Raw genomic sequence first — 13,574 nt, 5'->3', positions numbered from 1 at the left:
TTGGCTCCAAAATTTGGTGTACTCATTCGAATTAAGTCGCCCCACCACAGTGCTTGGCTCAAATAAGCCTATCAAAAGCTGGGACACTGCTCCATTCCAGTACCAACCTCTTATTTGTTAAGGTGTATTCTGTGCACCAAGAGTGAGAAGTCTTGGCAGTATTCCCCCATTTTTTCATGAAATACGACGATATTATCGTCCATCATACTGGCAACAGCGTTGAGTCACTACCTCCATATTGAGTTTTTTTGATAGTAGAGAGTAGTGGAGGGAGGTACATATTTCGTGGTCATTCGATCACAGCCTGTCATGAGGGTCACCTATCTCCGAGCCCCTGTTTTGTGGTGATGACTACATGGTTTACTGATTTTAGGGAAACGTAAGTGTATCAATTACGACAATGCGATCCATGTTCAGAGCAGCACGCTACTTGCCTACTTTACCACGCAACTTGTGTTGCTTAATTTGGTTGTAATTTTTATCGCCGTGTTGGGTTATGATATTTTGATTCCGCAAGCTGCCCAGATGACCAGATCTTGTTGCGCGTTCTCCATACAGTCTTCTACTCTTTTTGGTACATCTTCAGATTTGTTGAATAATTTTGTAATTTGACTTGAGGTTTTCAGAACTCCTTTCTCTGTAAATATTTTGGTCAGTCATTACAGGAAAAAAATATCGTTTAATCTCAGTCTTGACTTCGATTTGAAGATCCTTTAATTTTCCTACAACTTTTCCATAGTTAGGGGACTCACTAATTATCAATATAAGCTAGTGCACGTCTAAGCTTGTTGCTCTCACAGTGATAGTATTATCATTACACCCAGTGGCCAAACTCAATGATCAGTTACATTAAGAATTTAGAGAAAGGAACGAGCATTGCACTCTCTCGTCATATGTGATCAAAGGTTGTTTTTATAAAAAGCACTGCACTCTCGCTCCCCGACTCTGATCCCGAACTGGGACCTATTTTTCAAAGATATGCTACATTAAAATGGCAAGGTGAGCAACCAAGACAGGTCACCTCAAATCCCAAGAGCAGGAATTGCCCAGAACGAATACATCCACTCTAAGAAAAAAAGAAAAGAAAAGAAAAACGACGCACCACGAAGGAATTATCCGAATGGGACGGAAATGGGTGGATGTGATGTACATGTACAGACAAACAAATGATTACAGTTTCAGAAAAATTTGATGATTTATTGAAGAGAAAGTACTTCAGAAATTGAGCAAGTCAGAACACGATGGTCCATCTCTGGGCCTTATGCAAGCAGTTATTCAGCTTGACATTAATTGATAGAGTTGTTGGATGTCCTCCTGAGAGATCTCGTGCCAGATTGTGACCGACTGGCGTGTTGTACTATCATATTACCGAGCTGGTTCGAGGGCACTGCTCATAATGCTCCAAACTTTCTGAATTGGGGAGAGATTCGTCGACCTTTGTGGCCGAGATAGGGTTTGCAAAACACAAAGACAAGCAGTAGAAACTCTCGCCGCGTGTAGGCAGGAATTATCTTGCTGAAATGTAAGCACAGGATGGTTTGCCATAGTGAGCAACAAAAAGGCTTGTAGAATATCGTCGACGTACTGCTGTGCTGTAAGAGTGCCACGGATACCAACCAAAGGGTTCTAGGCACGAAAAGAAAAGACACCCCAGACCATCGCTCCTGCTTGTCGCACCGTATGACGGGCGAAAATGTGGTTTGGTAAACCACCGCTTTCTCGGGCGTCTCCAGACCCGTCTTCGCTGGGCATAAGGGCTCAATTCGAAGCGGGAGTCATCACTGTAGACAACGCTAATCCAGTCAATGAGATTCCATGCCGATGACGTGTCTAGAGACGCCCCGGACAGCAGTGGGATAAGAACGTGACTGTTGCCCACCATCCGGCCTGACAACCAGGAATAATTCTTTTTCCATATCAGGAATCCGCGGAACTCTTGCGGCAAAGTTGCACGTCGGCGATATTCTATGCCCCGTTTTGTTATCCTTCATGGCACTCCATCCTGAGCTTACATTTCAGCAAGATAACGCCCGCCCGCACACGGCGAGAGTTTTTACTACTTGTCTTGTTACTCGCGGAACCCTACCTTGACCAGCAAGCTCACCGGATCCCTCCCTAACTGAGAATGTTTGGAGCATTATGGGTAGGGCCCTACAGCCAGTCAGATTTGTTTGTATGTACACGTACACTCGTGTGCTGAAAAAAAAAGAATACTTTGAAAGACTAGAGATAGGACGTCCATATTCACAACACATGAACATTAGTATGTTCTGCAGAAATGATTAGCATATCTGTCACCTCTGTTCGGCATGTGTCCTGTTGTCTTGTAGGCAAGGGGTCCACAGTGGGCCCTGATAACTTGTTCCATGCATGATGGCATCGACTCGTATAAGGCGCGAATGGCGTCCTGTGGTATAACCATCAATGCTGCATTCACCTGGTTCTAAAATTCATCTGTAGTGGTTGGCACTGGGTCACAGTGGTGCATCTCCCACACATTTTCGATTGGCGACAAGCGTGGCGATCTGCTGGCCCAGGGCAAAAGGCTGACATGTTGTGACACCAAGAAGACACGTCCTCGTGCAGCAACATGTGGTCGTGCATTGTCTTGCTGAAAATGACTTCTGTTGTGTCATGCGAAAACGTATGGCTACGCGACGCAGGAAGCCATCCACGTAAGTCACACTGGTCACAGTGTCCTGGACACGCACCAACTGTGATTTGTGGTTGTACCCAATAACATCCCACACCATAAGACGTTGAGTTGGCGCTGCATGTCTTGGGCGAATGCAGTCAAGTGATGCAGCTCACCGGTCGGGGTGGCCGAGCGGCTCTAGGCGCTACAGTCTGGAATTGCACGACCGCTACAAAAAATGGTTCAAATGGCTCTGAGCACTATGGGACTTAACATCTGAGGTCATCAGTCCCCTAGAACTTAGAACTACTTAAACCTAAATACCTAAGGACATCACACACATCCATGCTAGAGGCAGGAGTCGAACCTGGGACCGTAGTGGTCGCGCGGTTCCAGAGTGAAGCGCTTAGAACCGCTCGGCCACACCGACCGGCAAAGGTAGGCGGAGAAGTGAACGACGCGCAAGTAACCCATGCCGTAATAAACGGCTAAGGACTGTCACCCCTGATAGTGCACTATATGTTACACTGTTCTACTGTTACGCCATAGGACGCAGATCTGTCCTGGAGTGCCACTCGTATGAGGTATCAATCTTCTCGGGGGATGGTCTGGGTGGTCCGACCTGACCCATCTCGTCGTGTTCTACGGCCTTCTCTGTACCATTCTGTACACATCCGTTAAACTGCCGAAACACTTCGCCCTACACGAGTAGCAATTTCGCAGATGGATGCATCACATTCTTTGATGCCAATAATGTGCCCTCTTCCAGACTCACTGATTTGACGGTGTGGTTCGCGCATACGTCTGGGAGGCATCCTGCACGTCTGCTCGAGTCACACTGATCCATTACTTTCGATTCACAGCGACAACGATAGCCGCAGGCATATTTTACCTGTAGGTGGTGTTGCGCCACGATATGTCCTTTAACCCGCCCTCCAACATGGTTCAAATACTAATAATTTCTGCAGAACATACTGATGTACATGTTCTGTGAATATCAATGTCCTGTCTCTAATAGTTCAAGGTGTTCAAGTGTACATCACATCTACCGATTTTCGTCCCATTCGGACAATTCCTTCGTGGTGCGTCGTTCTTTTTTTGTGCTTGAGAGTACATCGAGGTACAGTTTTCACTACGTTAATTTCTGACGTCGTTAGTAATTTTTAACGTTCAAAGCCGCCTGATTATGACGCCGACTTTAGTCTCAGAGAAAGTATATACTTTTTCATGTGGCGTCAGGAGAAGAGGTTCCGCAGAACTCTGCCCTAGTGTATCAAATGTATACAAACACATAAGTCTGGTACGGTTAGTGTACTGCTTAGCCAGGCTCTGGGACTGGTCCTAAAAGATTTTTCACTCTGCAGCGGAGTCTGAGCTGCTTTGAAATTTCCTGGTAGATAAATACTGTTTGCTGCATCAGGACTCGAGACCGAACCCTTGCCTTTCATGGACAGTGCTCTAACCGAGTGAGCTATGTTTTTTGCCCTTTTTCCGTTTCGTTCTAACTACCAGCATTTTTGTTATTTTTCGTCAGTGGTTACGTGTGAATATCGCATGACACATATCAGACATCATCGATGCACACTTAATTCAGATTCTTCAGCGTGGCCAGTCCACCTGGCCGAAAACGTTGAGCGACCGTGCCGACTGCTATCCAGGCACCTCACACGGCCCGTCATGACGGCTTTATCTCCACCGTGCCCGTTAGCTCATCAGTAAAAACATTGCCCATGTAATGCGAAGTTCCGAGTACGAGTGTCCAACTGGCACACGGCTTACATCTGCCAGAAATTTTTCAGTTGGGCTCACAACCTGCTGGGGAATGAAAGATTCATTCTGGATTACCTTTTTCCCCCATTTCCCAATTGTGTCAGGACTCACCGAGTATGGGGTTGCCGCGCGGCGCGTTGAGCGCGCCCATGGTGAGCACGTGCGAGTGGTCGGCCGTGACGACGACCAGCGTGTCGCGCAGGTCCACCAGCGGCAGGATGGCGGACAGCGCCGCGTCCAGCGCCAGCGTCTCGTCCAGCGCGCGGTACGCGTTGTTGTAGTGATGCGCGTGGTCGATGCGCCCGCCTGCACACAGCAGAATGACACTGATGTGATGAGACAGGTAATGATGTTGCTGGATGGGGAAATAAGCATTTAAATAAAAATAAATCATTAATATAACACCTTTTTAAATCAAACCAAAAACTATAAAATAATTTATCCTATCCCGTACAGATTCCTAACCCCATAAAGGCAAACCTAGAAATTTGTGCTTGTGAATTTTTAATACACTACTGGCCATTAAAATTGCTCCACCAAGAAGAAATGCAGATGATAAACGGGTATTCATTGGACAAATATATTATACTAGAACTGACATGTGATTACATTTTCACGCAATTTGGGTGCTTAGATCCTGAGAAATCAGTACCCAGAACAACCACCTCTGGTCGTAATAACGGCCTTGATACGCCTTGGCATTGAGTCAAACAGAGCTTGGATGGCGTGTACAGGTACAGCTGCCCATGCAGCTTCAACACCATACCACAGTTCATCAAGAGCAGTGACTGGCGTATTGTAACGAGCCAGTTGCTCGGCCACCATTGACCAGACGTTTTCAATTGGTGAGAGATCTGGAGAATGTGCCGGCCAGGGCAGCAGTCGAACATTTTCTGTATCCAGAAGAGCCCGTACAGGACCTGCAACATGCAGTCGTGCATTATCCTGCTGAAATGTAGGGTTTCACTGGGATCGAATGAAGGGTAGAGCCACGGGTCGTAACACATCTGAAATGTAACGTCCACTGTTAAAAGTGCTGTCAATGCTAACAAGAGGTGACCGAGACGTGTAACCAATGGCACCCCATACCATCACGCCGGGTGATACGCCAGTATGGCGATGACGAATACACGCTTCCAATGTGCGTTCACCGCGATGTCGCCAAACACGGATGCGACCATCATGATGTTGTAAACGGAACTTGGATTCATCCGAAAAAATGACGTTTTGCCATTCGTGCACCCAGGTTCGTAGTTGAGTACACCATCGCAGCCGCTCCTGTCTGTGATGCAGCGTCCAGGGTAACCGCAGCCATGGTCTCCGAGCTGATAGTCCATACTGCTGCAAACATCATCGATCTGTTCGTGCAGATGGTTGTTGTCTTGCAAACGTCCGCACCTGTTGACTCAGGGATCGAGACGTGGCTGCACGACCGTTACAGCCATGCGGATAAGATGCCTGTCATCTCGACTGCCAGTGATACGAGGCCGTTGAGATCCAGCACGGCGTTCCGTATTACCTTGCTGAACCCACCGATTCCATATTCTGCTAACAGTCATTGAATCTCAACGAACTCGAGCAGAAATGTCGCGATAAGATGAACCGCAATCGCGATAGGCTACAACCCGACCTTTATTAAAGTCGGAAACGTGATGGTACGCATTTCTCCTCCTTACACAAGGCATCCCAACAACGTTTCACCAGGCAACGCCGGTCAACTGCTGTTTGTGTATGAAAATCAGTTGGAAACTTTCCTCATGTCAGCACGTTGTAGGTGTCGCCACCGACACCAAACTTGTGTGAGTGCTCTGAAAAGCTAATCATTTGCATATCACAGCATCTTCTTACTGTCGGTTTAATTTCGCGTCTGCATCACGTCATCTTCCTGGTGTAGCAATTTTAATGACCAGTAGTGTAATTTATCCTATCACGTACAGATTCCTAACCCCATACCGGTAAACCTAAAAATTTGTATTTGTGAATTTTTAATAGCTATGAAAATACTTTTAAGTTTGTAACGAAAAACGTGAGGTACATGAAAAATGATAATAGTTAGGAGGTGAACTATTCGTAAATCAGTTATGTAATGCATGTAACCCACAAAGTATTGCCATACCTGTTAAAGATTCACGAGCATAAATGTTCAGAGCTATCTGTACATGGTTAGGAATCTTATGGAGATAGAAGAAATTATTTTACGCTTTTTAGTCTGACTTAAAAAAGTGTTATATTAAAAATTTATTTTTAATTAAATAATTGCTTCTGCGTTTTACTCATCTGTGTATGAAATTACAAAAATTTGTTGTCTAATTTTACACATACAGAAGTAAAAAGCAGAAAATAATTTTTTAATTAAAAATAAATTTTTAAAATAAACACTTTTTAAGTAAAACTAAGAAGTGTAAAATAATTTCTCCTTGCCCCTTACAGACTCCTGACCCTCTAGAGATAGCACGCACTAAAGAGCAACACAAGAGCATAAATTAGTATGTGGATTCTGACCAGTAACGAGACAACTGACCATCACAGGTTGTATTCAGGATGACTACCGGCAGCTGAAATACACGCGTCCAGTCTGGTATAGAACAACTGCTGCACAGTGGAGATGTCCGAGCAAGTGGCAGTAATACGTCGTTGCATATCATCGGGTGTAGTTGGTATGTTGTCGTAGACGGCGTCTTTCAGCTTTCCCCAGAGTAAAAAGTCTACAAGCGACAAATACGGGGAACGGGCCCGCCAAGGTACAGGTCCTCAGCATCCAGTCCTACGATTTGGAAACAATTAGTGAGAACATACTATGGTACTTCGTGCACTATAGACTGGACAGCCATCATGTTGCTAGCACAGGTTCATCCCAGTCTGCAGAGGAACGCCTTCTAATATCTGTGGAAAATGGTCTGTCAGGAGGCTGCGATATTTGTGCGCGTTCAGTGTTCCGTCTATGAAAAACGGGCCCGTGAGCTACATGGCCGCTGACGCTCCACCTGACGAAGCCAGCGGGGGCTGGCAACACACCAACAGCAGCAAGAACATTAATTTCTCCCTCTTCTGTCGTCAGTTGTTTCCTTCTGTTGTGTTTTCTAGGTGGTACACTACCTATTTCACGTAACTGGTTGAAGAGGTTGATAAATAATTGGCGAGATGGTTGACGTCTATTGGCATATCTTGCCGCATGCACCATAGAAGAACAATTTACAGTCTACCTACACTCTCCATACACCATGATCATGTCGGCTTTTTCTGCATTGGTAACTGCCATGGTTCACACACGACCAGCTGCCTGGACTGTCACACAGTAACTGACTAGCATATCACAGTGCGCTCAAGCAACACACAAGCACACTGCAAGCGAACGTAACAACATAGTAAGCACAAAGGAAGTGCAGAATTGGCTACGAGTGGGCATTGATTTAAATCAATGGGGAAAGTTGAAAATTTTTACCGGGCTGGAATTCGAGACTGGGGGTCCGGCTTACTACGCATACGCTCTGACCACTAAGCCATCCGGGTACAGTGGTCATTGCAACTGCACAGACTATACTAGCACACTTCCTGACAGACTCAAATTCTAAACTGATCCACACAATACTTACGTAGTGTCCCTTGCCCATATCCTCATCACGCGCGGCATTTCGCCGATATGCCGAAGAGTTTAATTGTAGTCTGCATCCTAACTGAGGCGATAAATTGGACTTTTTTTCCTTTATTGTATTTCAATTCCACACTGGGGCGGGCTGGCAGCAGCATATGCGCTGCTCTTCAACCGAAAGACATAGAACAAACAATAGAAGACATTTAAAAATATACAAAGGAGAAAACATGGTGAACGTAGATATAAAAAAGGAGGAACATCATGGAAGGCAATAGACAAAAAAAAGGGCGACTGTAAAATGGAGATAAAAACCATAAGAAAGTAGTGCAGACAAAAAACCACACACTGGGACAATTAAAAGAACACAAGTCACAGTGTGACCAGAGCATAAAAGTATCGACAGATGGTGTAGCACATAACAAACACTGACAGTGACACTAAGTACAAGGGCAGCACACAATTAAAATCACACCTCTTGACGCACAGGAGAAACTAAACGCAACACTCACAATGATCAAAATGGAGGATCTGCCAGGCGCAATGAGATGAGGGAGACTGGAAGAAAGGAGAGAGGGGAAGAGAAGGGGGAAGATGGATGGGGGGCGCGCTGAAGAGGGCCAGGTAGGGAGGGATGCGGGAAGGAAACAGACAAGGATGGGGTGCAGGGTCTCAGGGGGGGGGGGGAGAAGGAGGAAAATATGCTCTGGGAGAAGGAGGGGAGAGGAAAAAGGGGGCCCTGGGGAGGGGGGGGGAACAAGGCCAGGTTATAGTTGGAAGGAAGGGCAGATGTCACGGCGAAGTTCATCATCTGGGAGGGGGAGGCGCTGGAAATTGCCCTGATGAAGGAGATGGAGGGTGTGGAGGTGGAGAGAGGGAGGGATACAGCGATAGAGGCGTGGCAACGGGCGGCGGGTGGAGAGGAAGGAGGAAACCAGAGGGTGGGGGGCATCAAGCCTGCGGACAATGTAAAGGATGCGGAGATGTTGGAGGAACAGGAGGAGGTGGGGGAAGGGGATGAGTTCATACAGGAGCCGTGTGGGGGAAGGAAGGCGGATATGAAAGGCAATGCAGAGTGCATGGTGTTCGAGGATTTGGAGGGCCTTGTAAAAGTGGGTGGGTGCGGAAATCCAGGCAACGCTGGCATAACAGAGGACAGGAGGGATGAGGGATTTGTAGGTGTAGAGGATGGTAGAAGGATGCAATCCCCATGTCCGGCCAAACAGGAGTTTCAGAAAGCGGAGGCGGGAATGGGCTTTCCGCTGGATGGTCTGGAGGTGAGGGGTCCAGGTGAGGTGTCAGTCGAGGGTGAGGCCAAGGTATCTCAGGGTGGGGGTAAGCTGGATGGGACAACCAAAAAGGGTGAGGTAGAAATCATGGAGATGAAAGGAATGGGTGGTGTGGCCTATGATGATTGCCTGGGTTTTGGAGGGGTTGAGATGGAGGAACCACTGGTTACACCAAGTGGTGAACTGGTTAAGGTGGGTTTGGAGGGTAAGTTGGGACCGTTGAAGGGTAGGATAGAGAGCCAGGAAGGCAGTGTCATCAGCATACTGGAGAAGGTGGACAGGTGGGGGTGGCTTGGGCATATCAGCCGTATACAAGAGATAAAGGAGAGAGGAGAGGAGGACAGAGCCCTGGGGGACGCCAGCAGTGGGATACAAGATACGGGAGTTGGTGTTGTGGAGGGTGACATAGAAAGGACGGTGCGAGAGGAAGGAAGCGACCAGACGGACAAAATTGATAGGCAGGCCGTTGGTTTGGAGTTTAAAGAAGGATGCCATACAAGGTCATAGGCATTTTGGAGGTCAAGGGAAACAAAAAAGGCAGAGCGACGGGAGTTGAGCTGGAGGGACAGAAGGTGAACGAGGTTAAGGAGTTGGTCGTCAGTGGAGAAGGAGTGTTGGAAGCCACACTGGGTAAAGGGGAGGAGGTGGTGTTGAGTAAGGTGCTGATGGATATGGTGTGGGAGAGGATGGATTCGAAGACCTTACTGAAGACAGAGGTGAGGCAGATCGGATGACAGGAAGAGGCGGCAAAAGGGGTTTGTTGGGTTTGAGGAATAAGAGGACGCGGGAGGTCTTCCACAGGTCAGGGTAGAAGCCTGTGGAGAGGATGACGTTATAGAGATGGGCGAGGACAGTCAGGAAGGAATAAGGGCTTTTGGAGGTCTTTCACAGGTCAGGGTAGAAGCCGGTGGAGAGGATGACGTTATAGATGGGCGAGGACAGTCAGGAAGGAATAGGGGCTTTCTCGAAGGTGGCGGTAGGTGACAGAGTCGTGACCAGGGGGCGTGTTGCGTTTGGACCAGATGATAAGTTTAATGTCTTGTGCTATGATGGGAGTGTTTAATAAATTGGACGTCCTCACCTTAATTATATATAAAACAACATCGTACTTAATAACTACGCAGGTTGAATGGTACAAATAAATTTTGATGTGGAAACTTTTCAAAATACGATCTTCCCATCTCCGCAACATTAGCGGTGCAAGTTCTAGGTGATTCACCCTATGAAGATTAATAAAACCGACAAGCAGCAGGGACAGATTTATTAATGGACATGGGGAAAAAATGTCCTAGGACATGTGTCTGGAAATGCATCGTTGTCACGGGAGACGGCGCTGACGAATGACAGTTCCTCTGACCACGTGCTGTGTGTGTGTTACATGCTGTGTAATTCATGGAGCGTACTGTAAGCAGCATAATTGTCCAGTATTCTTATCAGGAACAAGCCAAGAAGGTGTTTGTGTACGGCCAAGTAGATGGGAACGGTCTGGAGACAGCAAGGCTATACCAAAACAAGTAACCTCACAGACTCTAACCACATCACATTATATTTGAAGCCCTTTTTGGGCACTTGTGTGACCATAGGTCCTTTCGGACAGACGAACGTGCAGGAAAGAGGCGAACTGTGCGTACACCAAATTTGGAAGACCGGACTCTACATGATATTGAGACGAATCCTTATACAAGCTCCAGGCAATGTCCCGCCAACATGGTGTAAGCTAGAGTGCGATTAAGTGTATCCTGCATGAAAACCGCTGCTATTCCCTTCACATGCAATCTCATGGAGGCCGCTTTGAATATCTGTTGTGACGTGGATGCGATGCAGCTCTGTACTGTGTTCTGGGACGATTTGTTGATGTCGCACGCGCACCTCAATTTCGGGGCACATGTCCATAGGACCTTTCTTCCTCCATTTCTAGTGTCAGGAATCTGTCCCTACAGTTTGTCGGTTTTATTAATATTCACCCATATATATAAGACGCATTGTACTAACAAATTTTGTAGGTGAAAACTTAATATTAGTAAAGGGGACATCTGTCTGGATTACAAATGGCCACCGCCTAACCACTCCTCCAGAGTAGGCGGCATCAGCTTTGTATTTACATGTGGGAACCCCCCCCCCCCCCACTCCCCCCCATTTTTATTACATATTCGGATTCTACACCAGAAATTCGTACAGTTTATTAAAACCATTGCTTCTCATTCGTGGTAGATGGTGTTAATCAAGTGTGCCTGTTTTCGCAATTAAGACCAGACAGATTTGATTCTATATTTCATTTGTGATGTAAATGTAAAATGTAAACCTCTGTGTTCTCTCGCATTCGGAAGGACGACGGTTCAATCCCGCGTCCGGGCATCCTGATTTAGGTTTTCCGTGATTTCCCTAAATCAATCCAGGTAAATGCCGGGATGGTTCCTTTGAAAGGGCACGGCCGACTTCCCTCCCCGTCCTTCCATAATCCGATGAGACCAATGACCTCGCTGTCTGGTCTCCTCCCCCCAAAAACAACAACAACAATCCTCTGTGTTCTAACGGTTGATACTGATTTCAAACGTTACTTGAGTGTTGCAAATGGGATCGTACAGTACAAATAATTTGGCTAGAGACTGAAATTTTTAACAAATAAGCTACTTATATGGTAACGTATTTTCCTGTTCCTGTGGTGTTCACTGTGGTGAGTTCTGAAACCATAGGAATGCTTGATCTCGGTGCCCATCTTAGAACTCCGCCAACAGGGTGACTGATTCCCCTGTGTGTTTCCGCCCAACGCGGCTACCAACGAAATACAAAGCACAACAACTGTAATAAGGTAAAACGCCCATGAAGTGATAGTGACGGGCGCACCTGCCATGGATACTCACCGAAATCAAGCACCCCAATTGTGAGAGGCAAGGGGACTCACCAAAATCAAACATCTCGATGGGAAACTATTACAGCCACATCGTTGTTCCTGGATCACATTAAACGTAGTTTCTAACCACTGAAACGGCTTGCCATATTGAACTGTACAGTCGAATTTGCAACACTAAAGTAAATTTCGGACATAAATATCAACCCTAGAATTCAAAGGTTTACATTTAGGCTGAAGAGCCCCCTTAAGCAAATAGAAGTGCCGCAAAACGACGTGCCGTGGACTTGACTAATGTCTGAAGTAGTGCTGTATGGAGCTGACACCATGAATCCTGCAGGGCTGTCCATAAATCCGTAAGAAGACGAGGGGGTGGGGATCTCTTCTGAACAGCACGTTGCAAGGCATCCCAGATATACTCAATAATGTTCATGTCTGGGGAGTTTGGTGGCCAGCGGAAACTCAGAAGACTGTTCCTGGAGCCGCTCTGTAGCAGTTCTGGACATGTTGGGTGCCGCATTGTCCTGCTGGAGTTCCCAGGTCCACGGGAATGCACAATGGACACGAATGGCGGTAGGTGATCAGACAGAATGCTTATGTACGTGTCACCTGTCAGCGTCGTATCTAGACGTATCAAGGGTCCCACATCACTTTAACTACACATGCACCACACCGTTACAGAGTCTCCACCAGCTTGAACAGCCCCCTCCTGACACGCAGGATCCATGGATTCATGAGGGAAATGTAGAATCAGATACGTGTGTTCTTAATTGCAAAAACTCGCACACAGGATATTTATAGATTACAGCACCATCTGCCGCGACCATAAAACAATGGTCTGAGTAAATCGTACGTATTTTCTGGCGTAGAATCCGAATATGCAATAAAATGTGGGGGTTCCCATTTGAAAATACGAGGCTGACCTCCATCGCGCAGGAAGGGTGGTTAGGAGCTGCCCAGTCGTAGCACAGACAGATGTCCCCTTTACTGATATTAAGTTTTCACCTAGAACATTTTCTTAGAACGATCCGTCGTTTTCGAAATATTTAGTTGTCCGAAGTTGAAAATAACATGCTTTTTACCGTCAACTTCTCCCGTGTACGCATTTGTTACATGTGTTGGACACATCTCCTTCTCCCCCTCTTTCTTTAAATCTCTTTATCCCACTCTATCTGTTCAGTCGTGCCCTCTGTTCAATACCGCCTGAAATAAATTCCGATAATCCCCACACAACGTACGATTCATACAGGTCAACCGAGATTTTTCACTCGCACCTCCCACCCGTACCGAACGGACAGACAAGAGAGTCAGTATTGCATTCCCATTCATTTCTGAGCTATGTTTAAAATTTCAAGTGTGTCCCGCATCGGGAAGTTAGTTTAAAATCAATTGAAAACTTTGCACCGAACAGATAGACAGACAAGAAAGTGAGCTAGTGAAAAT

General features: G+C 46.6%; 1 protein-coding gene across 1 annotated transcript in view; it reads right to left on the bottom strand.

Annotated features, from left to right (window-relative positions):
- Nucleotides 1-4,505: 4,505 nt before the first annotated feature.
- LOC124556317 (alkaline phosphatase, tissue-nonspecific isozyme-like) overlaps nt 4,506-13,574 on the bottom strand; it is a 655,606-nt gene continuing 646,537 nt past the window's right edge. Inside the window, exon 7 of the mRNA XM_047130289.1 lies at nt 4,506-4,711. Within this exon, the coding sequence (XP_046986245.1) occupies nt 4,506-4,711 (206 nt within the window). The remainder of the gene's footprint in view (nt 4,712-13,574) is intronic.

Source organism: Schistocerca americana, chromosome X, assembly GCF_021461395.2.
Source record: "Schistocerca americana isolate TAMUIC-IGC-003095 chromosome X, iqSchAmer2.1, whole genome shotgun sequence".
Taxonomy (NCBI): domain Eukaryota; kingdom Metazoa; phylum Arthropoda; class Insecta; order Orthoptera; family Acrididae; genus Schistocerca; species Schistocerca americana.
Note: the sequence above shows the minus strand (reverse complement) of the source record. Positions and strands in the feature narration are given on the sequence as shown.